The sequence below is a fragment of the Hyla sarda genome, chromosome 11 (genome assembly GCF_029499605.1).
Source record: "Hyla sarda isolate aHylSar1 chromosome 11, aHylSar1.hap1, whole genome shotgun sequence".
Lineage (NCBI taxonomy): Eukaryota > Metazoa > Chordata > Amphibia > Anura > Hylidae > Hyla > Hyla sarda.
The window spans coordinates 59253199-59280636 of NC_079199.1; the positions used below are offsets into that span (position 1 = coordinate 59253199).

General features: G+C 43.0%; 1 protein-coding gene across 6 annotated transcripts in view; it reads right to left on the reverse strand.

The window, feature by feature from the left end:
- Positions 1 to 27438, reverse strand: part of RASGRP1 (RAS guanyl releasing protein 1) — a 163928-nt gene that overhangs the window by 21476 nt on the left and 115014 nt on the right. For all 6 annotated transcript variants that reach the window (XM_056545527.1, XM_056545526.1, XM_056545523.1 and 3 more), the window contains exon 3: positions 3845 to 3954. In XM_056545527.1, the coding sequence (XP_056401502.1) occupies positions 3845 to 3954 (110 nt within the window). The remainder of the gene's footprint in view (positions 1 to 3844; positions 3955 to 27438) is intronic.

The window sequence follows — 27438 nt, forward strand, 5'->3', positions numbered from 1 at the left end:
TATCATCATCTCTGTATCAAGGGTTCTGCTCACAGACTGAATTTTATTACCATCTATATTGGCAATATAGCGAATAAAGTGAGTATACTCTGTGCAGTAATGACAGCGGGGAGCTGCAGCCGAGATCCCGGGGGTCTCCAGCTGCAGGACCCCCGCGATCAGACATCTTATCCCCTATGCTTTGGATAGGGGATAAGATGTCTAGGGGCGGAGTACACTTTTAAGGACCAGGCCAATTTTATTTTTGTGTTTTTTTCTCCTCACCTTTTATACTTCCATCTACAGACCCATATAAGGGCTTGTTTTTTGCGTGACCAATTGTACTTTGTAATGAATCCTCTTATTTTACCATAAAATGTATGGCGAACTCTGATGCGGGAATCCTGATGCGAGTTACGCTACCATTGATTTAAATGGGTCCACAGTCCCATGGTGTCTGCAATGGTGTCAGATTTGTAGACTGTCCGCGGACCCATTCAAGTGAATGGTAGCGTATCTCACAGCGGGTATCCCGCAACGGGAAACCAGTTGCTAGTTACTAGCGTGTGAACGCACCCTGAGGGAGGAAATTTAAATGAAAAACACAATTTTGCACATTTTGGAGGGTTTTGTTTTCACACTGTACATTTTACGGTAAAAATGACAAGTGTTCTTTATTCTGTGGGTCAATACGATTAAAATGATACCCATGGCTAGATACTTTTATATTTTTTGTACCGCTTGAAAAAAATCTAAAAACTTTTTCTACAAAATCAGTAATCTAAAATCGCCCTATTTTGACCACCTATAAACTTTTTCATTTTTCCGTATATAGGGCGGTATGAGGGTTAATTTTTTACGCCGCCATCTGTACTTTTTATCGATACCACATTTGCATATGTAATACTATACATTTTTTATATCTTTTTGGAATAAAATGTAAAATTGTTGGATTTTTTTTTTTTTTTTACATATACGCCATTCACCATAACATTATATTTTGATAGTTCGGACATTTATGCACGCGGCGATACCAAATATGTTTATATATATAAAAATAATAATTACGCTTTTTGGGGGTAAAATGTGAAAAACTGACAATTAACATTTTTATTGGGGAGGGGATTTTTCACAGTTTTTTTTACTTTTTATTTTTACATTTTTCAACATTTTTTTTTTTTTACACTTTTTATGTCCCCACAGGGGACTATGTATAGCAATCATTTGATTGCTAATACTGTTTAGTGCTATGCATAGGGCATAGCACTGATCAGTATTATCGGCTATCTTCTGCTCTGGTCTGCTCTATCTCAGACCAAAGCAGGAGACGGATGGAGGTAGGTGAGGGGACCTCCGTCCGCCCTATAGATGACAGATCCCCGCAGCAGCGCTTCAGGCGATCCGACCATTTATTTTAACATGCGCATTGCCGCAGATGCCGTGATCTGTACTGATCATGGCATCTGAGGGGTTAGTGGCGGACATCCGTGTGATCGCGGATGTCGGCCATTACCAACGGGTTCCCGGCTGCTGCTAGCAGCTGGAACCTGCCGTGTATAATGCGAGAACCGCTCCAATGCTCGCGGTCATACACAGGACGTAAATGTACATCCTGGTGCGCTAAGTGCCACCACACCAGGACGTACATTTATGTCCGTGGTTGTTAAGGGGTTAAAGTGGTGTGCTGATGTATCCATGTTAGGACAGGTACGTGCCCCATTCATTTCAATGACCACTTTTATGCAACACTGTCATTAAAAAATTCTGAATATTTCGGCCGGCTTGGGAGCAGAGCACAATGATGCCGACAAATAACTCATGTTCATCAAGAGTGAGACCCACTACCAGCAACAACTTTTGTCATGTCAAAAGTTGTTTTTAATGACAGTAATGCTTAAAGTCTATAATATATAGGGGATAAGATGCCTGATCACGGGGGTCCCGCCACTGGGGACCCCCGTGATCTTCCACGCCGCACCCCGTTAGAATCAGCCCCCGGAGCGTGCTCGCTCCGGGTCTGATTACTGGTGATCATGGGGACGGAGCATAGTGACGGGACCCCCGCGATCAGGCGTCTTATCCCCTATCCTTTGGATAGGGGATAAGATGTCTTAGCACCGGAGTACCCCTTTAATATAGTTTGGTCAACTTTTTGCACTAATTGTGAATTCATCATGTGGGAACCATACAAAGTGGCGTACTGAAGTGCAATCTAAAAAATGTGCACCATATTTATCACAAATATTTTTTTTTAACCCCTTAAGGACGCAGGACGTAAATGTACGTCCTGGTGAGGTGGTACTTAACACACCAGGACGTACATTTACGTCCTAAGCATAACCGCGGGCATCGGAGCGATGCCCGTGTCATGCGCGGCTGATCCCGGCTGCTGATCGCAGCCAGGGACCCGCCGGCAATGGCCGACGCCCGCGATCTCGCGGGCGTCCGCCATTAACCCCTCAGGTGCCGGGATCAATACAGATCCCGGCATCTGCGGCAGTTCGCGATTTAAATGAATGATCGGATCGCCCGCAGCGCTGCTGCGGGGATCCGATCATTCATAACGCCGCACGGAGGTCCCCTCTCCTTCCTCCGTGCGGCTCCCGGCGTCTCCTGCTCTGGTCTGTGATCGAGCAGACCAGAGCAGGAGATGACCGATAATACTGATCTGTTCTATGTCCTATACATAGAACAGATCAGTATTGGCAATCATGGTATTGCTATGAATAGTCCCCTATGGGGACTATTCAAGTGTAAAAAAAAATGTTAAAAAATGTAAAAGTAAAAGTAAAAAAAAAGTGAAAAATCCCCTCCCCCAATAAAAAAGTAAAACGTCCGTTTTTTCCTATTTTACCCCCAAAAAGCGTAAAAAACATTTTTTATAGACATTTTTGGTATCCCCGCGTGCGTAAATGTCCGAACTATTAAAATAAAATGTTAATGATCCCGTACGGTGAACGGCGTGAACGAAAAAAAAATTAAAAAGTCCAAAATTCCTACTTTTTTAATACATTTTATTAAATTTTTTTTATAAAAAATGTATTAAAAGTTTTTTATATGCAAATGTGGTATCAAAAAAAAGTACAGATCATGGCGCAAAAAATGAGCCCCCATACCGCCACTTATACGGAAAAATAAAAAAGTTATAGGTCATCAAAATAAAGGGATTATAAACGTACTAATTTGGTTAAAAAGTTTGTGATTTTTTTTAAGCGCAACAATAATATAAAAGTATATAATAATGGGTATAATTTTAATCGTATTGACCCTCAGAATAAAGAACACATGTAATTTTTTCCATAAATTGTACGGCGTGAAAACAAAACCTTCCAAAATTAGCAAAATTGCGTTTTTTGTTTTAATTTCCCCACAAAAATAGTGTTTTTTGGTTGCGCCATACATTTTATGATATAATGAGTGATGTCATTACAAAGGACAACTGGTCGCGCAAAAAACAAGCCCTCATACTAGTCTGTGGATGAAAATATAAAAGAGTTATGATTTTTAGAAGGCGAGGAGGAAAAAATGAAAACGTAAAAATTTAATTGTCTGAGTCCTTAAGGCCAAAATGGGCTGAGTCCTTAAGGGGTTAATTGGCGCACTTACACATTAACACTGCATACATTTAAAATGTAAAAGATCTTTCACCTACAGCACCCTTGATAAATTCCCCCCATGGTGTTTGTACAAGCATTTATAAAGACTGAAAAAATTGCGTTTGTATGCATGCGTAAAGGAGTTCTTACACAATAAATATTTTTCCAATGCTATTTGTTAATAGAGAGTGAATAGAACACAGAACAATTAATGATGCATAACTAAAGCCAGAATGAAATGGTGTTATGTATGCAGTAAGCAGCAAAGGATATAGTGTCCTGAGCTTGTTTAGCAGGTCTGCTGAGGGAATCAGGAACCCATGCATTGTCAGCATGATTTGCACCAGCTCGTTGCCCTGGCAAACATTCCCATCAGAATCTGAAAAAGATAAGGGTTATAAATATTATACGGGATGAATCCAATCTAATAAAGTAACAGGAACTCTGCTTTCCTGCTCAGGAGAACATGGCGAGCAGTACAGGATGCATGCTGATGCTAGTAAATACAGGTGTTAAAGGGGTACTCCGGTGAAAAACTTTTTTTTTTTAAATCAACTGGTGCCAGAAAGTTAAACAGATTTGTAAATTACTTCTATAAAAAAAAATCTTAATCCTTCCTGTACTCATTAGCTGCTGAATACTACAGGGGAAATTCTTTTCTTTTTGAAACACAAAGCTGTCTGCTGACATCATGAGCACAGTGCTCTCTGCTGACATCTCTGTCCATTTTAGGAACTGTCCAGAACAGCATATGTTTGCTATGGGGATTTCCTTTTACTCTGGACAGTTCCTAAAATGAACAGAGATGTCAGCAGAGAGCACTGTACTCATGATGTCAGCAGAGAGCTCTGTGCTTCAAACGGAAAATAATTTCCACTGTAGTATTCAGCAGCTAATAAGTACAGGAAGGATTAAGATTTTTTAATAAAAGTAATTTACAAATCTGTTTAACTTTCTGGCATTTCTGGATTTAAAAAAAAAAAAAAAAAAGTTTTTCACCGGAGTGCCCCTTTAAGGCATAATAGGGGCAGATGTGTCAATTCTGTCACAGGAACAAGTTCTGGCACAATAAAAAAATAAATAAATAAACATTGCTTGTTTGACTTATGTCACTGCATCTCTCTAATCTGATGGGGACAGTATGGACCGTCAGACTACACAGAGTTTGAAGTCGGTTACCATGGAAACACACAGGTCTGATTAGGAGCTGTAGATACTAAACAAAATATTTTCTAAATTACTACATTTTTTAATTAGCTGCAATGGATCATGATAAACAGACTGGCTGTGAAGGCGGATATTGTTTTTTGAATGCAGTTTTTTTTTTGGGGGGGACCTTTCACATTGAAAATGCAGTCCAATCTGCAGACATCATGTTATAGAGCAGGAGGAGCGGAGCAAACTGATATATTGTTTTGTGAGAATAGTTCCAGGTTAACGTGTCTTTTATTCATGTACCTCTGTTCATTCATGTGGGCAGTCCTCCTTAGTGACTCACAGCTATTTTAGGGTGTCAGTGTGCATATAGTGACAGCTGCTGGTCACTGAGTAGCACCACCCACTTGACTACTTAGCCCAGAATATGCAGCGGTTTGCATGAATAAATGACAAGTTATTCTGGGACTTCTGCTCAGCTCCTCCTGCTCTATAACATGCTGCCTGCAGATTAGACAATATTTTCATGTTGACAAGTTCCCTTTAATGTGTAAGCAGGTATTAATCCCAAAGGCACTTCCAAAGCTAGCTATATTCATAAGAGAGCTGTCAGTATTAGGTGTATGTTAGCTATTTCCTCAACCTTTGCAGAAACATGTATTCAATTACATTAAAGGGGTATTCCGGGCAAAAACATTTTATCCCCTATCCAAAGTATAGGAGATAAGATGTCTGATGGCGGGGGGGGGGCCCGCTGCTGAGACCCCCCGCAAACTCCCTGCAGCACCCGCATTCTATGCAGGTGCTGAATCTCCAGTTTCGGAAACCTCCGGGTTTCCGGGACTGGGGACGTGACGCTACGCCCCTTCCATTCATGTCTACGCCCCTCCCATAGGCATGAATGGAAGGGGCGTGGCATCACGTCACATCCCCAGTCCCGGAGGTTTCCGAAACTGGAAATTCAGGTGCTGCAGGGAGTTCGCGGGAGGTCTCAGCAGCGCCCCCCCCCCCCCCCCCGCGATCAGACATCTTATCTCCTATCCTTTGGAAAGGGGATAAAATGTTTTTGCCCGGAATATCCCTTTAAGAATTGGGTAAATTTCCTGAGGGGAACAAGGCAACAAAACCACTTAAAGTGCTCATACTCTTAAATTAAACTTCATAAGAGAGGGTGATTTAGCTAACTGATAACAGAATATTATCTTCCAAAAAGAAATTGGCTTTGTTGGAAACTTTTGGACAAACGTTCTTTTAGATTAGAATATTCTTGAAATATCAGAACATTCCCAGAAGATTCTCAGAGCATTCTCAAAATATTCTCAAATTGAAGATTGTTCGTCCTTCACCTGATGTCATTGATCATGTATGGCCAATTTTAACAATTAACGGCCAATAAGTACTGAAATGTGTATGGCTGCATCTGTGAAATGATCGTTCATCCGTCAATAGTTTGTTCATTGACTGTTCAACCATCGACCTACTTATATCTATATATATGTATGGCTACCTTCAGAGATGAAATCAGAGAAAATTTGCGTTGAAAACTGTGAAACCGAAAATCAGTAACAGTAAATCTGATGAATCCTGTCTTTGTTATACAGAGATATAGAAGGCACTTTTCCGGCCCCCTACTTGAACTTTCGGAGAATGATTTGAGGATTTACCAGCATTTAATTCCACATTAGAAGGACATCAGGGGAGATTTATAAAAACATGTCCAGAGGAAAAGTTGCAGAGTTGCCCATAGTGACCAATCAGATCGCTTCTTTCATTTTTTAGAGGCCTTTTTCAAAAATGAAATAAGTGATCTGATTGGTTGCTATGCGCAACTCAGCAACTTTTCCTCTGGACAGGTTTTGATAAATCTCCCCCACCATGCACTAGCATTTAGAGATATGTCAGAGTTCCTTTTGTGTCTTTTTGTTCACATACATTACATATGAGGCTGGAAGCATCTAATATCTTTGTGTTGCTCATACTTGGCTTTGAGCTTCCTCTCTTGCTTATTACAACTTAGAAGAAGTGGTTACGGGAGGCATTTTCAAGATGATGAAAGGTGGGGGTACGTAACTAACACACGGTAAGACCACACAGTCCCTCTAGCAGTGAGCTATTTATTTTCCATGTGTATACCAAGGGTTAATAGCTCACGAGGAGAACCGTGGAACACGTTGCATGTTATCACACCAGCCTGTGGCTTTGTCCCAGTTACATAAGCAATAGCATGCAGAGGTACTCAGGATTATTATACAGTGTCACAAGTTGTTTTCTAGGATCACTCCAAGAACATAAGATACCACTTTAGCACATAATCTGTCATTTACTCTGAACATCACGTCATGGAAAATAAATCTAAATTAAGGAGGCCGTTTCTCTATTTCACTTCTTCTGTTCTAGCAGGTTAGCAGAAGATTTCCTGCCGCGTTTCCATTCAGGGAAACTTGTTGTATTAATGCTAATGTGATTGCAATTTTCCTCCATTTTCCTTCAGAGTGACAAACAATAGACTTTCTTTTGTTAATGTTCCTCCCACATTTCCCAGCACAGAATCAGTCCCTGGGGGTTTCCAGTTGATTCCTGCTCCCCAGGTACCACACAGAGCAGTCCCCCGCTATGAGGCACAACTCAAGGAGAGGTAAAAGGCAGCTATGGTTTTTGTGAAGATTAACACTGACAGATGTCTTAGTGAGGTTTATATGATAATCATTATTCATTTAGCTTTCTGAAATGTAACCCTTCCTGCAGAGATCACATCTTCCTATAAGCAATGTATACAATACATTCATGGCGAAAAGAGTAGTCCCTGACTAGGGATGAGCAAATCGAATCTGACGAATCCGAATTCGTTACGAATTTCAGGAAAAAATTGATTCCTAATGAATGCGAATATTGCCCCGATTCAATCATGCGAATCGGTTCATTAAACTCCTTTTAGTGCTGTACAGGCTCCCAGGGCATCTAAAATGGCGGATCCACATGTGAGGACATGGGGCAAGGAATCCTGGGAAGGCGGGATGACCCTGAATCACATGCAGCATGCAGCCTGCAGCCTATCAGCGGCCAGCCACCCCTGCGATGTCACAGCCCTATAAATCGGCAGCATCTTGTGGCCAGTCACATAAGCATTCTATTACAGAGAGAGAGGGACAGACAGCAGTGTGTGTTTCACAGAAAAAGCATTTTTACAGCAGCGATTCACCTCCCAGTCACATCAGCATTTTATTACAGAGAGAGAGGGACAGAGAGCAGTGTGTTGCACAGAAAAGCTTTTTTACAACAGCGATTCACCTCAAGCCCAAATCCAGCCTAGAAGCACTGATAGGGAAGGGAGTGAGATTGAGAGAGAAAGTGCAATTCTGGGTGTAGTACTCAGCAACTGTGTGCTGCAGCACTGGTGTGTACAACAACTGAAAAGCTAATAGTAGCCAGCCAGTTAGGGTGAGCAGAGCACTACAAGCAACCTGTGTGCGTACATCTAAGTGGTGTACCATTTTGTTCCTGTTAAAGTCTTAAGGGCCTAGGTACTGTGAAAGGCCAGCCAAAAGTACACACCTGCTGGTGTTGTAGACAAATACTGTTTTCAGCGTACTGGAGCGCATTGTCCTCCCCTCATAAGTGCATAACACATTTGTACATCTAAGAGGTGTACCATTTTGTTCCTGTTAAAGTCTCCAGCCACCTCCAGGCTGTCTCATTCTGCAACAATATGGTCTCTTCATGCTTCCTCCAACTCCAGGCTGTGTCATTCAGCCACTATATGGTCTGCTTTTGCTTCCACCAACTCCAGGCTGTGTCATTCAGCCACTATATGGTCTCCTCATGCTGCTGCCAACTACAGGATGTGTCATTCAGCCACTATATGGTCTCCTCATGCTTCCGCCACTTCCAGGCTGTGTCACTGTACCACCATGTGGTCTCCTCATGTTGTTGGCACATTAAATAAAACTTTTTAGGTTAATCTATTTGAAATCTTTAATTTAAATGTCCAAAAATATCTTTAATCTTTTCAATTGGGAGGCCCTATGGTCTCGTCAGGCTGTTGCCACCTCCAGGCTGGGTCATTCAGCCACTATATGGTCTCCTCATGCTGCCAACACCTCCACACTGTGTAATTCAGGCACTATATGATCTCCTCATACTGCCGCCACCTCCACGCTGTGTCATTCAGCCACTATATGGTCTCCTCATACTGATGCCACCTCCAGGCTCTGTCATCGTGCTGCTCTGTGATTCTAATAGCAACGCCTCTAATCGGCATGTCACATTCAATAACCGTATTATTTCACTAATCCAGCACACACCCTATGCGTGTTACAGCAAGGCAAAGTGTTCTACACCCCTATTGAGGCTCTATGTAGGCCAGAAATAGACGTTTTTAATCCAGATTCGTCACAAATAAATCCCTACTGAACCAAATTTTTCCGGAAAATTCAGCAAATCGGTTGAATCAAATTTAAAAAAAAATGTGCTCATCTCTATCCCTGACCATGCTGCTTTAATATGTGCAGTCCCAGGTCCAAACACTAGTACAGAGGCAGCTCTATGGAATAATTGTCAAAACTTTACTGAGACAGTAAAAGGATTCCTGGGACTATCCTGAAATACCATACACATGCAATGGTAAAATACATCAATCATAGACAGAGGTGTAAGATTCAGGGCTTTAGTTTAAAATCTGTAACAGGGCCCTATAATGCTTCAATTATAAGAAGAAAGGTACTTCCCCCCCGAGGATATATGGCCAAAAAATATTTATTCCATATAAAACAATGCGTTTCAAACAGAGTTAGAAATGCATGGTTTTACATGGAATAAATATTTTTTGACCATTCATCCTCAGGAGAAGCATCTTTTTCACGTCCAGCAAATTGCCTATTTGCATATATCGGCTTGCTAATGTGGCATCTGAGTAGGATGGAAAGGCTGCTGGCCTGGCATCATGCAAACTTTCATGCCCATCAAGGTATTAAGCTCTTTGCGCAACACAATCTGGTAAGTGCATTCTACCTTTATATTTATTTCTCATATGGACGACTTTATGGCCACCCTCAGGCCCTATCTGCATCCCCAATAGTTACGCCCCTGATGATAGATCAACTATAAACTTTGTATTATAGGGATAATGGGGGAGATTTATCAAAACCTGTGCCGAGGAAAAGTTGACCAGTTGCCTATAGCAACCAATCAGATCGCTCCTTTCATTTTTCAGAGGCCTTTTAAAAAATGAAAGAAGCAAGCTAATTGGTTTCTATGGTCAACTGGTTAACTTTTCCACTGCACAGGTTTTGATAAATCTCCCCCATTGTGCCTAGTATAGTTGTATGTTGTAGGGACTTTTATGGCCACTGCTATGTATAGACATAATTCAGGGGTACAATGGGTGGTGTAGATTGATGGAACATGTGCCCTATGTGCTGAGTCCCAGGGGCACCAACAAGCCACTCTACCTTAGATACTGAACTAGGGCAGCTAGATCAAGGCAATACACAATAGTTGCACAGCTGGACACAGCCTTAAATGGGCACTCTCATTAAAAAAAAAGTTTTGCTATTGCACTCTAAATCAGTAAATAAAAAAATCTTTATGTTTTATTTGTGTTTAAAAAAGCTGCCACTAGGTGTCTCCCTACTTGTCCACAGCACATTTCCCCCCCATCTTTTGCACATACTTTAGACTTCAACCCCTTAAAGGGGTACTCCCCTGTTCCGAAGCGCCTCCCATAGACTTGCATTGAGGGGGCAGGGCGTGACGTCAGGAGGGGGCAGGGCTATAACGTCATGAGCTCCTGGCGCCAGCTCCAGCGTTCAGAACAGTTTGTTCCAAATGCTGAGCAGTGGCGTACCCCTTTAAGGACTCAGCCCTTTTTCACCTTAAAGACCTTTTTTTGCAATTCTGACCACTGTCACTTTATGCATTAATAACTCTGGGATGCTTTTACCTTTTATTCTGATTCTGAGATAGTTTTTTCGTGACATATTCTACTTTAACATAGTGGTAAATATTTGTCGTTACTTGCGTCCTTTCTCGGTGAAAAATCCCCAAATTTCCTGAAAATTCCGAAAATTTTGCATTTTTCTAACTTTGAAACTCTCTGCTTGTAAGGAAAATGGATATTCCAAATACATTATATATTGATTCACAAATACAATGGGGGATATTTATCAAAGCATTTAGACTGGTTTTTCCTGTCTATATTTGTTGCACAGAAAGTCGCAGTCTAAATACGTGCGACTTTTGCTCTAGAGGATTTTTAGAACATGATGCATTCTAGTCTATTTTAGACGGAAATGCATTGGAAAATGCATTGGTCCTAAATTTATCAAAAGCGACTTTTCAGAGACAAGTCGCATCGGCTGAAAGTACGCCGAAATGTCAGACCATGTTGTCTAAAGCATAGATCCCGAAGTCTGTGCACAGAATTTATCAAGAGCCTTGCGCCTTTTGATAAATTAGGCGCACAATAGACCAGCCTAACCCTCTGTAGTTTTGTCTATATTGATGCGGGACATAGACAACTTTGATAAATATCCCCCAATATGTCTAATTTATGTTGACATCAGAAAATTGCATGTTTTTGCTTTTTTGAAGACATTAGAGGGCTTCAAAGTATAGCACCAATTTTCAGGGACCAGTTAAGTTTGAAGTGGATTTGAGGGGCCTTTAAGAAATACCCCATAAATGACCCCATTATAGAAACTGCACCACTCAAAGTATTCAAAATGACATTCAGAAAGTTTGTTAACCCTTTAGATGTTTCACAAGAATAGCAGCAAAGTGGAAGAGAAAAATCAAAATCTGCATTTTTTTTTTACACTAACATGTTCTTGTAGCCATTTTTTTTCCATTTTTAAAAGTGGTATAAGGAGAAAAAGCCCCACAAAACTTGTAGCCCAATTTCTCTTGAGTATTGAAATACCTCATATGTTGACATAAAGTGCTCTGCTGGCTCACAACATGACTAAAGAGGGAAAGAGCAACTGTGGGATTTTTTAAAACAAATGTTGCTGTCATCGTTTTTGGGGGCCATGTTGCATTTAGGAAGCCCCCATGGTGCCAGAACAGCAAAAAAAATAAAAATAAAAATAAAACATTGCATACTATTTTGGAAACTATACCCCTCAAGGAACGTAACAAGGGGTATAGTGAGCCTTAACACCTCACAGGTGTTTGACGACTTTGCGTTGAAGTTGGACGTGAAAATGGAAAATTTGATTTTTAACACTAAAATAATGGTGTTAACCAAAATTTTTCTTTTTCAGAAGGGGTTAAAGGAGAAAATGGACTCCAAAATTTGAAGCCCAATTTCTCCCGATTAAGAAAACGCCCCATATGTGGACGTTAAATGCTCTGCTGGCACACTTCAGGTCTCTGAACAGAAGGAGCGCCATTGGACTTTTGGAGAGAGAATTTTGCTGAAATTGTCGGGGGCCATGTACATTTACAATCCTCCAATGGTGCCAGAACAGAAGAAACACCCCACATGTCACCATTTTGGAAACTACACCCCTCCAGGAACGTAACAAGGGTTACAATGAGTACTTACACCTCACAGGTTTTTGAACAGTGGGCTGTAAAAGTGAAAAATTTGATTTTTTGCACTATATTGATAGTGTTACCCCAAATGTATCATTTTTACATGGGGTAATAGGGGAAAAGGCCCACAAAATTTTTAGTGCAATTTTGCCTGAGGAAGGAGCACCATTGGGCTTTTGTAGTGAAAAGTTTGTTGGAATTGAAGTCGGGGGCCATGTGCGTTTACAAAGCCACCATTGTGCAAGAACAGCAGAAACCCCACACATGTGACACCATTTTGGAAACTAAACCATGTAACTAGGGTTATAGTGAGTACTTACACCTCACATGTTTTTTCAACAGTGGGCCGTAAAAGTGAAATTTTTTTGTTTTAATACTAAATTGCTGGTATTAATCAAAATTAACCAAAAAAATTATAAGATTAAAAAAGCTCCACAATATTTGTAGCCCAATTTCTCCAGAAAAGGATATACCCCATATATGGCTGTAAAGCACTATGCAGGTGCAAAACAGGGCTTAGGAGTGAGAGAGCACCGATGAGATTTGAGGCCTAATGGTTGAAGTTCTGACATAAAATCTAAAATAACCCGGCAAGTGACTACAATTTTGAAACTACACCCCTCAAGGAAGGTGACGTAAAGGGGTAAAATGAGTACTCACACCTCACATGTTTTTTGAACAGTGGTCCGCAAATTGAAAAATTAGATTTTTTAACGCTAAAATGCTGGGGTTACCCAATTTTTTACATTTTCACAAGGGGTAATTGGAGAAATTGGGTTACAAATTTTGGAGGGCTTTTTCTCCTCACTATGGAAACACATCCACATATGGGGTAACATGCTGGGTGGGCACACAACAAGGTTCAGAAGTCATAGAGGTCAGTTTGTATTTGAGGCCTATGGGATATCAGTAGCTTACGGTTACATATATTCAGAGGAAGATACAAAAAAGGAACACCTACATGTGACACCATTACAGAAAGTACCCACCCTGAGGAATGGGTATAGGGCTAAAGAGGACAATTTGAACGCACGGATGTTTCCTAAATTTTCCAGGAATGGATGATGGGTAGCTTTTGAAAATTGCAATTTTCAACCTATACTCGTCTTCATCTTTCTGGGAACAACTAACATGTGACTCTGAATTGTCGCCTGGAAATACGACAGAACTCACGAGTGAGAACTCTTCGCATTGGAGGCCGATGTTTCTTACGGACCTAACCGTTACATACATTCAGAGGAAAATACAAGAAAGGAACACCCACATGTGAGAATATTACAAACAGTACACCCCCTAGGGAAGGTGTATAGGGGTGAAGTGGACATTTGGAACAGACGGGTGTTCCCTAAATGTACTTTCCAGGACTGGATGAACTGTACTATAGGGGGGATGAAAATTGCAATTTTAATACTGAATGATGACCCAGAGTATAGCCAAAAGTAAAAATGATGCCCGCCCCAAACCCTATGCTCTGAATCATCATTCTGGGAATGTGATGTGTGTGGCCGTCCCTGACCTGTTACCTAAAGTGCGCACCCCACTCAGGTGGGGAGAGAGCTCTGCGTATTTGAGGCAGCTGCAAACCCCCAATGCTGTATTTTTATTTTTTATTTTTTTTTGGGAGGGGGAGTGTAATTCAGGGTAGGGATGTCCCAATACCGATACTAGTATCAATGTCAGAGCCAATACTTGGCATTTGCATGGTATCGGGGACTCCTTTAATGTCTCCGATACCATGTCCGATACCTGCTGCTGTGCGGCCCGCTCCGCTGTCCCGTTCTCCTGATCGCATCATGGCGTGCTATGGAGGAGCATGTGACACACACGTCACTCCTCCTCCCCTGCGCCCAGCGTAACGTTACGGAGGAAGCAGAGTGACATGTATGTCACATGCTCCTCCATAGGACGCCATGATGCGATCGGGAGAACGGGACAGCGGAGGCCTGCTGTCTATAAGGGGGGCTTGCTGTCTATAAGAGGGGAGCCTGCTGTCTATAAGAGGGGGGCCTGCTGTCTATATAAGGGGGGACCCTGCTCCCTACATAAGGGGCAACCCTGCTCCCTACAAGGGGCGACCCTGCTCCCTACAAGGGGCGACCCTGCTCCCTACAAGGGGCGACCCTGCTCCCTACAAGGGGGGACAAGAGGGAGCGCTGTCTACAAAGTGGCAGGGCCTGCTGTCTACAAGGGGGGGCCTGCTGTCTGTAAGAGGGACAAGAGGGAGCACTGTCTAAAGGGGGGGGGCTTGTTGTCTACAAGGGGGACACGGGGGAGCGATATCTTCAAGGGGGACAAGAGGGGGTGCTGTCTACAAGGGGGGGCGCTGTCTACAAGGGGGCTGCGATCTACAGGGGGCTGCTGTCTAATGTCTGCAGCTATCTATACTACCTACAAGGGGATACTACCTACTATTAAAGGCAATCTTACAGCACAGTCACCTGCACTAACTTGAATTTATAGGTAGTGCAGGTGACTCGGTTTCTACCGCTGCTCACCATGTGAACATCAGCGCAATCGCTCCGGAGACATCGGTCTCGCCGCCAATGCAAATTCCCTGTCCAATGGGGAAGAGAGAGATCTTGGCACATACTACAGTAACCGTCTCCATTGCACACAACAAGAACCCACATATCAGCACGGTAAGCAGTGCCAGAAACCGGGTCACCCTGGTGTCAGATTCTCTTTAAAATAAAATTACTCTTACTTGGTATCGGCGAGTACTAGAATTAAAGTATTGGTACTCGTACTCGGTCTTAAAAAAAAATGCTATTGGGACATCCCTAATTCTGGGGAAATTAAATTAAGGAAAAGGATTAAAAATGTAGTGCTCCATGGAAGTGTGATACTCCCTGAAGCAGCTTTTAATGCAGAGGACCGGATGATCGGGACAAGTGTCCTTTCAATTCCCCCTCCTGTGACACACTCTGCTTTTTTGTCTGGGATCGTCCCTTCTTTCCAGTGTAGGGGACCTCACCTGGAAAGTGTTGGCCGGGGACAATCCGAGGAACTGAAGTTTCAGAGGTGCTCTGACCCACTCTTTGGCAGTCACCAAAGATGAGGGCCTTTAGAACTTCCTCATGAAACTGCAGGAATGTCCATGTGTTTCCAGCGTACTAGGACAATACAAAAGAGTTATACATAGCAACCTGTACCAAACAGACCGTATCTTTTTTGTAACATGTCCGTGTTTTCTGCATGGCATCATATGGTTTGAGGACTTGATCAGAGAGATCAACTCCCCCCATATACTGATTGTAGTCCAGAATCCAATCAGGCTTGAGGACCGGTACCTCGCACAGGGACAGGGGTGCTGCCGTTCCCATGAATTGTGGTGAGCATAAGGACATCCCTCTTGTCCTTATACCGGACAAGCAACAGGTTTTCATGGGAATAGGCACAGGACTCACCCCGGGGGATAGGAGCGTTTAGGGGATGGGGCGGAAGGTCTCTTTGATTCCGGACTGTCCATGGTTTGCAGCGACAAACTGTTGGGCGTACAGGTTCCTCTGGTCAACCATCAGATTGACAAAGTCGTCACTGAAACAAAAACTGAAATAGTCAATTTCAGTGAACCAGACCATGTCAATCTTGATTCCTGAGTCGCCAACAAACTCAGGAATCACGGGCTCATGGTCCGCTGGCTGAGTCCAGACAAGTTCACTGGTATGGGGCACCAGTAAACCAGTAAATCTCCTGCGGGCCATTTCCCTACTCTAATGGGGGGTGAAGTGTATATATGTGGGGTAAAAACTTTATTGAGTTTGCTGCGTGTGGTGTGGTGCAAGACTTCCTACCCTAACCCATCCTAACCTGCCCTAAACTACTAACTTACCCGCCCTAAGAACGAAAATATAAAAAAATTAAAACTAAACTAAAAAAAAAGAAAAAGAAACAAAAACCCAGTGCAAAAAAAGGTGTTTACCTAATAATTGGTGTGCACACTTATTAGCGATTGGTGGCGGCAGGGGGACGCAGAAGTCAGTGGGGGGGGGTCTGGCATCTCAGCCCAGAACAGTGGCTGGTGGCATGTACACAGAACCCCACACAAAATAAACGAAAAATAAAATAAATAAAAAAACATTAAAACCAGAAAAAAATCTCCCGCCTGAACCCAAAAAAACGATCATCAGTGATAAATTACTGACAACGGTGGAGAAGGCCGCATACAGAGGTACGGTCCATCTATACTACGGGACTGATCAGCGGCGGGTGGGCTTTAGCTAATGGCTGCGGACCGCTCTTTTATAGCTAAGAGGGCCCGACCACATGTTTAGCAAAAAAAAAAAAATGCTGTGGGACGGACCACTGCGACCGGTCATAAATCACTTTGGGGCCAAATTTTTGGAGGCTCAGGCAGCTCTCGGTAGAGGAGTCTCTTATCAGTTTTAAGTGTGCGAAGTACCACAACAACGGTCCTCAAGCCTGATAGTATTCTGGACTACAATCAGTATATGGGGGGAGTTGATCTCTCTGATCAAGTCCTCAAGCCATACAGGGCAATGCGGCCAACACTGATATGATACAAAAAAGTTGTGGTCTACTTTGTACAGGTTGCCATGTACAACTCTTTTGTACTGTTCCAGTATGCTTGCAGCACAGGGACATTCCTCCAGTTCCAAGAAGAAGTCCTATGGTCCCTGATTTTTGGCGACCGGGAAAGAGCAGGCCAGAGTTCCCAAGGAACTGGAGTTATAGGTGCCAGGATTGTCCCAGGCCAGCACTTTCCACTTGAGGTCTCGCACACTGGAAAGAAGGGACGATCACAGAAAAAATGCAGAGTGTGTCACAAGAGGGGGGTACGGAAGGACACCACCACTCAGTGTAACACTTGCCCCGATCATCCGGGCCTCTACATTAGAAACTGCTTGAGGGAGTATCACACTTCCATGCAGTACTACATTTTCCCTATTCATTTTAATTTCCCATAGCTTGACCCCAATGTACCAAGTCCAGAGCACATTCAAAATTTTAACCCCATAAACCCCCAAATTGCGCAAAAACATCTTTCATTAAAAAATAAAAATAAAAAACTGTTAAGACCTCTGGGGGTATTTTTTCCCAAAATGGGTCATGGGTCACTGAGTCCCGATCATCATTTGCAGTTGCCTCAAATGCGCAGTGCTCTCTCCACCTGAGCGGTGTGCGCATTTGAGGCAACAGGTTAGGGACGGCCACACACATCACATTCCCAGAATGATGATTCAGAGCATAGGGTGGGAATATTTTTTAGTTTTGGCTATGCTCTGAGTCATCATTGTGAGAACATAACCTATTTTATCATTTTACGGCCCACTGTACCCCACATTAGTAACTTAGCGTACCCCATGTAATGCTCCTTGAGGGGGGGTCCTGCTGTTCTGGCTCCATAGGCTATGTAAATGTTCAAGGCCCCTGATTGCGCTCCGGCTCTTCCGATACATGGTGTGCACCCACAGTGCTGTTTACATCCCAATATGAGGTATGTCCTTACTCCAAATAAATGTATTTACAAATTTACGGTGACATTTTCTCCTGTTACCACTTGTGAAAATGAAAAATTTGGGGTAACCCCAGCATTTTCGTATAAAAAATAAAATGTTTCCTTTTAACATCCCACTTTAATGAACATTTATCAAACACCTGTGGGGTGTTAAGGCTCACTGTACTGCTTGTTACGATCCTTGAGGGGGCTAGTTTCCAAATGAGTATGCCATGTTTTTTTTTTTTTTTTTTGCTGTTCTGACACCATAGGGGCTTCCTAAATGTGACAGCCCCCCCATTTCAGCAAAATTTGCAAATGTGACTCCTCTTCTGAGCGTTGTAGTGCACCTGCAGTGCACTTGACGTCCACACATGGGGTATTTTCATACTCAGAAAAGATGGGGTTACAAATTTTGGGAGGCATTTTCTCCTATTACCCCTTGTAAAAATTTAAAATTTGGGGGAAAACCAGCTTTTTAGTGAAATAAAAAAAAAATCATTTAAATATCCAAATTTAACGAAAAGTCATCAAACACTTGTGGGGTGTTAAGGCTCACTGTACCCCTTGTTTCGTTCCTTGAGGGGTTTAGTTTCCAAAATAGTATGCCATGTGTTTTTTTTTTTTTTTTTTTTTTTTGCTGTGCTGGCACCATAGGGGCTTCCTAAATGAGACTTGCCCCCCAAAAACCATTTGAGCAAAATTTGCTTTCCAAAAGCCAAATGTGACTCCTTCTCTTCTGAGCATTGTAGTGTGCCTGCAGTGCACTTGACGTCCACACATGGGGTATTTCCATACTCAGAAGAGATGGGGTCACAAATTTTGGGGGGCATTTTCTCCTATAACCCCTTGTAATAATTTAAAATTTGGGGGGAAACCAGTATTTTAGTGAAAACATTTTTTATTTACACATCCAACTTTAACGAAAAGTCGTCAAACACCTGTGGGGTGTTAAAGGAGAACTACGGGATTGAAAAATGTATCCCATATCCTAAGGATAGGGGATAAGTTTCAGATAGCGGGGGGTCCAACCGCTGGGGCCCCCCACGATCTCCCGTACGGGGCCCCGGCTCTCTGGTTAGAGAGGGCGTGTTGACCACCACACGAAGAAGTGGCCGACACGCCCCCTCCATACACTGCTTTGGGAGAGACGGAAATTGCCAAAGGCAGCGCTTCGGCTCTCCCATAGCAGTAAATGGAGGGCGCTTGTCAGCTCGCCGCCTCGTGCGGTGGTTGACACACCCTCTCTATGCAGAGAGCCGCGGCCCCGTACGGGAGATCGTGGGGGGCCCCAGCGGTCGGACCCCCCGCAATCTGAAACTTATCCCCTATCCTTAGGATAGGGGATAAAATTTTCAATCCTGTAGTTCTCCTTTAAGGCTCACTGTACCCCTTGTTATGTTCCTTGAGGGGTGTAGTTTCCAAAATAGTATGCCATGTAGTTTTTTTGTTGTTGTTTTTTTTTTTTTTTTGCTGTTCTGGCACCATAGGGGCTTCCTAAATGTGACATGCCCCCCAAAAACCCTTTCAGAGAAAAACACTCTCCAAGATATCATTGTTGCTCCTTCCCTTCTAAGCCCTCTACTGCGCCCGCCGAACACTTTACATACACATATGAGGTATTTCCTTACTCAAGAGAAATTGGATTACAAACTTTTTTCTTTTTTTTGGAGGGGGGGGGGGATTTCTTTTTTACCCCTTGTAAAAATTCTAAAACTGTGTCTACAAGAACATGCGAGCATTAAAAATTCAGATTTTGAAAATTTTGTGAAAAATGTGAAAATTGCTGCTGAACTTTGAAGCCCTCTGATGTGTTCCAAAAGTAAAAACATGTCAATTTTATGATGCAAGCATAAAGTAGACATATTGTATATGTGAATCAATATATAATTTATTTGGGATGTCCATTTTCCTTATAAGTAGAGAGTTTCAAAGTAAAAAAAATTCAAAATGTTAAAATTTTTCATCAAATTTTGGAATTTTTCACCAAGAAATGATGCAAGAATCGGCGACAATTTACCACTAACAAAGTAGAAAGAATATGTAACGAAAAAACAATCTCGTAATCAGAATGAAAAGTAAAAGCATCCCAGAGTTATTAATGCTTAAAGTGACAGTGCAAAAAATGCGGGTCCCTAAGGTAAAAATGGGCTGGGTCCTTAACCCCTTAAGGACCAAGGACATACGCATACGTCCTAGCTACCTGGTAGTTAAGGACCAAGGACATACACTTACGGCCATGTGAATTTTGGTCCCTGCGCCAGGCAGGGACCAGACCGGGGGGACTGCTGATATCTATCAGCAGGCACCCTGTGCAAATGCCCAGGGGGGTCATCAGACCCCCCCCCCCCATTGTGGCAATTCCGGGTCATACAGGTCTCTGGTGACCCAAAAAATAAGGGGGATTGGGGTTGTTCAAGACACCCACGATTCCCCTGAAGGAATAGGAGTGACGACCAATATCAGATTGGGGGCGGGGTGGTTAACTTTCGGTTTCCCCGTTCTGCCAACCCACAGTAGGCCGTGCAGAATGTGGAAACTAATGAGGACCGGTGCCGAAGTCCACTTACCCATTGGCGGCGGCGGAAGCAGGCGGCGACCAGCTGCGGTGATCGGCGGAAGAGGACAGCGATGCGGCTCCCTGGATCCTACGGAAGGCGGTGAGTTGCCTAGCAACATCTGGAGAGCTACAGTTTGAGACCACTATACGGTGGTCTCTAAACTGTAGCCCTCCAGATGTTGCAAAACTACAACTCCCAGCATGCCCAGACAGCTGTTTATTGTTTGGGCATGCTGGGATTTGCAGTTTTGCAACAGCTGGAGGGCTACAGTTTGGAGATCACTGTGCAGTGATCTCTAAACTGTGGCCCTCTAGATCTTGCAAAACTACAACTCCCAGCATGCTCACACAGCAGTTTGTTGTCTGGGAATGCTGTGATTTGTAGTGTGCAACATCTGGAGGGCCACAGTTTGGAGGTCACTGTGCAGTGGTCTCTAAACTGTAGCCCTCCAGATTTTGCAAAACTGCAAATCCCAGCATGCCCAAACAGCTGTCTCGGCAGGCTGGTAGTTGTAGTTGCGCACCTCCAGCTGTTGCATAACTACATCTCCCAGTATGCCCTTCGGTGATCAATACATGCTGGGAGTTGTAGTTTTGCAACAGCTGGAGGCATACTGGTTGGAAAATACTGAGTTAGGAAACAAAACCTAACTGAAGGTTTTCCAACAACTCCCAGCATGCACGGTCTGTCAGTACATACTGGGTGTTGTAGTTTTGAACCAGCTGGAGGTTTGCCCCCATGTGAATGTACAGGGTACATCTGACATAAACGCAAAAAATACGTACATACCCACATGTGACCCCATTTTGGAAACTACACCCCTCACGGAATGTAACAAGGGGTATAGTGAGCCTTAATACCCCACAGGTGTTTGACGAATTTTCCTTAAAGTTGGATAGTAAAATGAAAATATATATATTTTTTTTTCACTAAAATGCTGGTGTTACCCAAATTTTTTCATTTTCACAAGGGAAAATAGGAAAAAAGCCCCCAAAAATTTGTAACCCCATTTCTTCTGAGTAAGAACATACCCTATATGTGGATGTAAAGTGCTCTGCGGGCGAGCTACAATGCTCAGAAGAGAAGGAGCGCCATTTGGCTTTTGGAGAGAAAATTTGTCCGGAATTGAAGGCCACGTGTTTTTACAAAGCCCCCATAGTGCCAGAACAATGGACCCCCCCCTCCCACATGCGACCCCATTTTGGAAACTACACCCCTCATGTAATGTAATAAGGGGTACAGTGAGCATTTACACCCCACAGGTGTCTTACACATTTTTGGAACAGTGGTCCGTGAAAATGAAAATGTAATTTTTCATTTGCACAGCCCACTGTTCCAAAGATCTGTCAAATGCCAGTGGGGTGTAAATACTCACTGCACCCCTTATTAAATTCTGTGAGGGGTGTAGTTTCCAAAATGGGGTCACATGTGGGGGGGGGGGGTCCACTGTGCTGGCACCACGGGGGGCTTTGTAAATGCACATGGCCCCTGACTTCCATTCCAAACAAATTCTCTTTCCAAAAGCTCAATAGCGCTCCTCCTTTTCTGAGCATTGTAGTGCACCAGCAGAGCACTTGACGTCCACAAATGGGGTATTTCCATACTAAAGAGAAAATTACCCCCAAAATTTGTAGCCCCATTTCTTCTATTACCACTTGTAAAAATGTAAAATTTGAGGAAAAAACCCAGCATTTCAGTGAAAAGATTTTTTTTTTCATTTACATATCCGACTTTAACAAAAAGTCGTCAAACACCTGTGAGGTGTTAAGGCTCACTGTACCCCTTGTTACGTTCCTTGAGGGATATAGTTTTCAAAATAGTATGCCATGTGGAGTTTTTTTTTGCTGTTCTGGCACCATAGGGGATTCCTAAATGAGACATGCCCCCCAAAAACCATTTCAGCAAAATTTGCTTTCCAAAAGCCAAATGTGACTCCTTCTCTTCTGAGCATTGTAGTTCGCCGGAAGAGCATTTTACGTCCTAACATGGGTTATCTCCATACTCAGAAGTGATGGGGTTACAAATTTGGGGGGCATTTTCTCCCATTACCCTTTGTAAAAATGGTAAATTTGGGGGGAAAAACTGCACTTCAGTGAAAAATATTTTTTTTTCATTTACACATCCGACTTTAATGAAAAGTCGTCAAACACCTGTGGGGTGCTAAGGCTCACTGGACCCCTTGTTACGTGCCTTGAGGGGTTTAGTTTCCAAAATGGTATGCCATGTGGGGGGGGGGGTTCTGCTGTTCTGGCACCATATGGGCTTCCTAAATGTGACATGCCCCCCAAAAATCATTTCAGAAAAACTCACTCTCCAAAATCCCATTGTCACTCCTTCCCTTCTGAGCCCTCTACTGCGCCCGCTGAACACTTGACATACACATATGCGGTATTTCCTTACTCAAGAGAAATTGGGTTACAAATTTTGAGAGGATTTTTTTTCCCTTTTACCTCTTGGATCTACAAGAACATGCGAGTGTAAAAAATGACTGTTCGCTCAGATTTTTCCCAGGTTGCAATGCGGCCGAGACCTGACTCACTAGTCAGCTGATGACAGGGAGCCTGTCTGCTTCAATGGGTGGAACGATCACTTGGTGGGAGAGAGATCAATCTGCAACTAATGCAACAGCTGTGGGCACCCTGATTGAAAACCACAGGACTTTTGAATGGATGCAGCTCATTTATGTTTCAATAGGTGGGGTGGTTGATGTGTGGGAGGGAGGAAACTGAAATTATGGGATTTGTAGGCAAAAGAAGAAAACTCAAAAAGGAAATACCAGTTCACAAAAAAGCTAGCCATAGTGTTATGGTAATCTCACAACATAACTATTTAGCCCCAAGACAAGCACAGAACCTTCCTAAGCATGACCATTACTGTCTGGCAGGTACGTACTAAAATCACCTTATGGTGGATAACCCCTTTTACGCGTTTTTCCGTTTTTGCATTTTTGTTTTTTCCTCCTTCCCTTTAAAAAATCATAATTATTTAAATTTTGCATCTAAAATTCCGTATGATGGCTTATTTTTTTGCGTCACCAATTCTACTTTGTAATGACATCAGTCATTTTACTGAAAAATATATGATGAAACAAAAAAATATATATATCATTGTGCAACAAAATTGAAGAAAAAACGCCATTTTGTAACTTTTGGGGGCTTCGGTTTATACGCAGTATATTTTTCGGAAAAATGACACACTCTCTTTATTCTGTAGGTCCATGCAATTAAAATGATACCCTACTCATATAGGTTTGATGTTGTTGTACTTCTGGAAAAAATCATAACTACATGCACGAAAATGTATATGTTTAAAATGGTCATCTTCTGACCCCTATAACTTTTTAATTTTTCCGCGTACGGGGCAGTATGAGGGTTCATTTTTTGCGCCGTGATTTTTTTCGTGCTGTGATTTTTAGCGGTACCATTTTGTATTGAACAGACTTTTTGATCGCTTTTCATTCATTTTTTCATAATAAAAAAAGTGACCAAAAATACGTTATTTTGGACTTTGGAATTTTTTTGCGCATCCGTGCGGTTTATTTAACAATATATTTTTATAGTTCGCACGTGCTGATACCACATATGTTTATTTTTATTTACACTTTTTTTTAAATGGGAAAAGGGGGTGATTCAACTTTTATTAGGGAAGGGGTTAAATGATCTTTATAAACTTTTTTTTTTTTTTCACTTTTTTTTTTGCAATGTTATAGCCCCCATAGGGACACAAACTGATCTTTTACATTGAGCATTGTTATCCCATAGGATAACATTGATCAATGATTCTGCCACTTGACTGCTCATGCCTGTTTCTCAGGCACGGAGCAGTCATTCGGACATGCAGGAGGAAGGTAGGGACCCTCCTTGTGTTCTCCAGCTGTTCGGGATGTGGTGATTTTGTCGCATCGGTCCCGAACAGCCCACTGAGCTAGCCGGGAGTAGATTACTTTCACTTCAGACGTGGCGATCAACTTTGAACGCCGCGTCTAAAGGGTTAATAGCGCGCAGCACTGCAATCGGTGCCGCACGCTATTAGCCACTGGTCTCGGCCGTTGCTAGAGGCCGGGCCCGACCCGCTATGACACCGTGGCCCCGCATTATAGAAAGGGAGTGAACTTAGGGTGTACAGGTATGCCCTGCGTCCTTAAGAGGTTAAGGGGTTGAAGAGATACTCCAGTGGAAAATAATTTTTTTAAATCAACTGGTGTCAGAAAGTTAAACAGATTTCTAAATTACTTCTATTTAAAAATCTTAATCCTTCCAGTACTTATCAGCTGCTGTATGCTCCAGAGGAAGTTCTTTTCTTTTTTGAATTTCTGTCTGACCACAGTGCTCTCTGCTGACATCTCTGTCCATGTCAGGAACTTTCCAGAGCAGGAGAGGTTTGCTATGGGGATTTGCTCCCACTCTGGACAGTTTTGGACATGGACAGAGGTGTCAACAGCACTGTGCACTGTGGTCAGACAGAAAATAAATTCAAAAAGAAAAGAACTTCCTCTGTAGTATACAGCAGCTGATAAGTACTAGAGGGATTAAGATTTTTAAATAGAAATAATTTACAAATCTGTTTAGCTTTCTGGCACCAGTTGATTTAAAAAAATGTTTTCCAGCAGAGTACCCCTTCAAGTGGAAGAGCCAAAATGGAGAAAGTATACATAGCTGAAAAGCTTTACGAAAGGTTGTTTTACCATGTGACTCAACATTTTGCTCTTCTGTTTGTTCAGTTGTTAAAACTTATATATACCTAAAAACTATAGGATCTCTGAAAAAGGTAAATGGTTAACTGCTTCAAAGAGTCAACAACAAAGTATCTGATGTAATTCTTTATTGACTGGAGGCAGCTTGAGATTCTCACATCAAACACATTGTGATTGGTGCCAGAACAGTGACATTTCAGCTGTGCACTCCCAAGGTGCAACAAAGCTCTGAAATTACAAAAACATGCCTGCAAACTATAGTTTAGTGAGAGATTTTTTTTTTTAACATTGACATATGAGATCAGGGGCAAGGGCGTACCTACCATTTGGCGAACCCGGCCCCAGGGGGGCGCACACCCTGAAGGGGTGCAGGCCGCAAAACGTGTCAGGCTACCAGGCTGCTTCTCCTGCATTGGCAGTTAATGGACAGTGTCTGGGCAGCGGGATTGGCGGCCGCAGGGCAGCAGTCCCTATAAGAAGCGCAGGGGGAGCCACACTACACCTTATGCTGCAGCAGCAGAGCCTGTCGCTGCAAGCACAATTACCCTCATACTAGGTGCGGGCCCTTTAAAGAATCTGTGCAGTGCTGAACAGGTTAGTGGCTGCTGAGAGCTGACGTGCCCCATGTAGGCACGCACGTCAGCTCCGAGCCTCTGACATCCCCAGCAGTGCACACAGAAGAAGCCTCTGCCACCTCACAGTTTTTCAGTACCGTGACACTGAAGGGTGAGTGTACTGGCTTTGGTCCGAGGAGACCAAGGATGGGGTTGGTGAAGAGACTGTGTGTATCTCCCTCGATCTAGGGCTCCACGCAAGATCTCACCCCACGCGTCAAAATTATCACAAGAACGGTGAACGAAAATTCCAGAAACACACGGGGGGACCTAGTGAATGACCTGCAGAGAGCTGGGACCAAAGTAACAAAGGCTACCAGTAACACACTACGCCACCAGGGACTAAAATCATGCAGTGCGAGACGTGTCCCCCTGCTTAAAGCGAACCCATCACCAGATTTTACCCTATATAACGCTTGGATGGTGAAGATATGAAGTTATAAACTAGTCCCGCTGGTCCCGCAAGTAGTCCCCTGGGCAAGGAGCTCCTCTTACCTAGTCCGTTACTTCTGCTGGCAGCGACGCCCCCTCGGCTGCTCCATCTGTTCAGTGAGCAGAGCGATGATGCAGACGGTCAGTCAAGACGGGGGGGGGGGTGAGGCGTCGCTGCCGGCTGAAGTAATGGGACCTGGTAAGAAGAGTCCAGGGGACTACTTGGGGGGCCGGCTGCGACTAATTTATAACTTCATATCTTCACCATCCCTGTAGGCAGGAGCGCCCCCCGGGTATGGTGAGGATAAAGATTTTACCCTATATAACGCTTTGCCAAGCGTTATATAGGGTAAAATCTGGTGATTGCTTCCCTTTAAGCCAGTACATGTCCGGGCCCGTCTGAAGTTTGCTAGAGCGCATTTGGATGATCCAGAAGAGGATTGGGATAATGTCATATTTTCAGATGAAACCAAAGTAGAACTTTTTGGTAAAAACTCAACTTGTCGTGTTTGGAGGAGAAAGAATGTTGAGTTGCATCCAAAGAACACCATACCTAATGTGAAGCATGGGGGTGGAAACATTATGCTCTGGAGGCTGTTTTTCGGCAAAGGGACCATGACAACTGATCCGTGTAAAGGAAAGAATGAATGGGGCCATGTATTGTGAGATTTTGAGTGCAAACCTCCTTCCATCAGCAAGGGCATTGAAGATGAAACGTGGCTGGGTCTTTCAGCATGACAATGATCCCAAACACACTGCCCTGGCAACAAAGGAATGGCTTCGTAAGAAGCATTTCAAGGTCCTGGAGTGACCCAGAAGTCAACCCCATAGAAAACCTTTGGAGGGAGTTGAAAGTCTCTGTTGCCCAGCGACAGCCCCAAAACATCACTGCTCTAGAGGAGATCTGCATGGAGGAATGGCCCAAAATACCAGCAACAGTGTGTGAAAACCTTGTGAAGACTTACAGAAAATGTTTGACCTCTGTTATTGCCAACAAAGGGTATATAACAAAGTATTGAGATTAATTTTTCTTATTGACCAAATTCTTATTTTCCACCATAATTTGCAAATAAATTCTTTAAAAATCAGACAATGTGATTTTATGGATTTTTTTCTCATTATGTCTTTCATAGTTGAGGTATACCTATGATGAAAATTACAGGCCTCATCTTTTTAAGTGGGAGAACTTGCACAATTGGTGGTTGACTAAATACTTTTTTGCCCCCATTGTATGTATGATAGATGTGTGTATGTAGAATAGATCACACATCTATTATACATACACACATCTATCATACACACACACACACACACGCACACGCACACACACACCTATAATACATACATACACACACATCCATCATACATACACACATCTAGTATATACACACACATCTCTCATACATTCACATTTGGG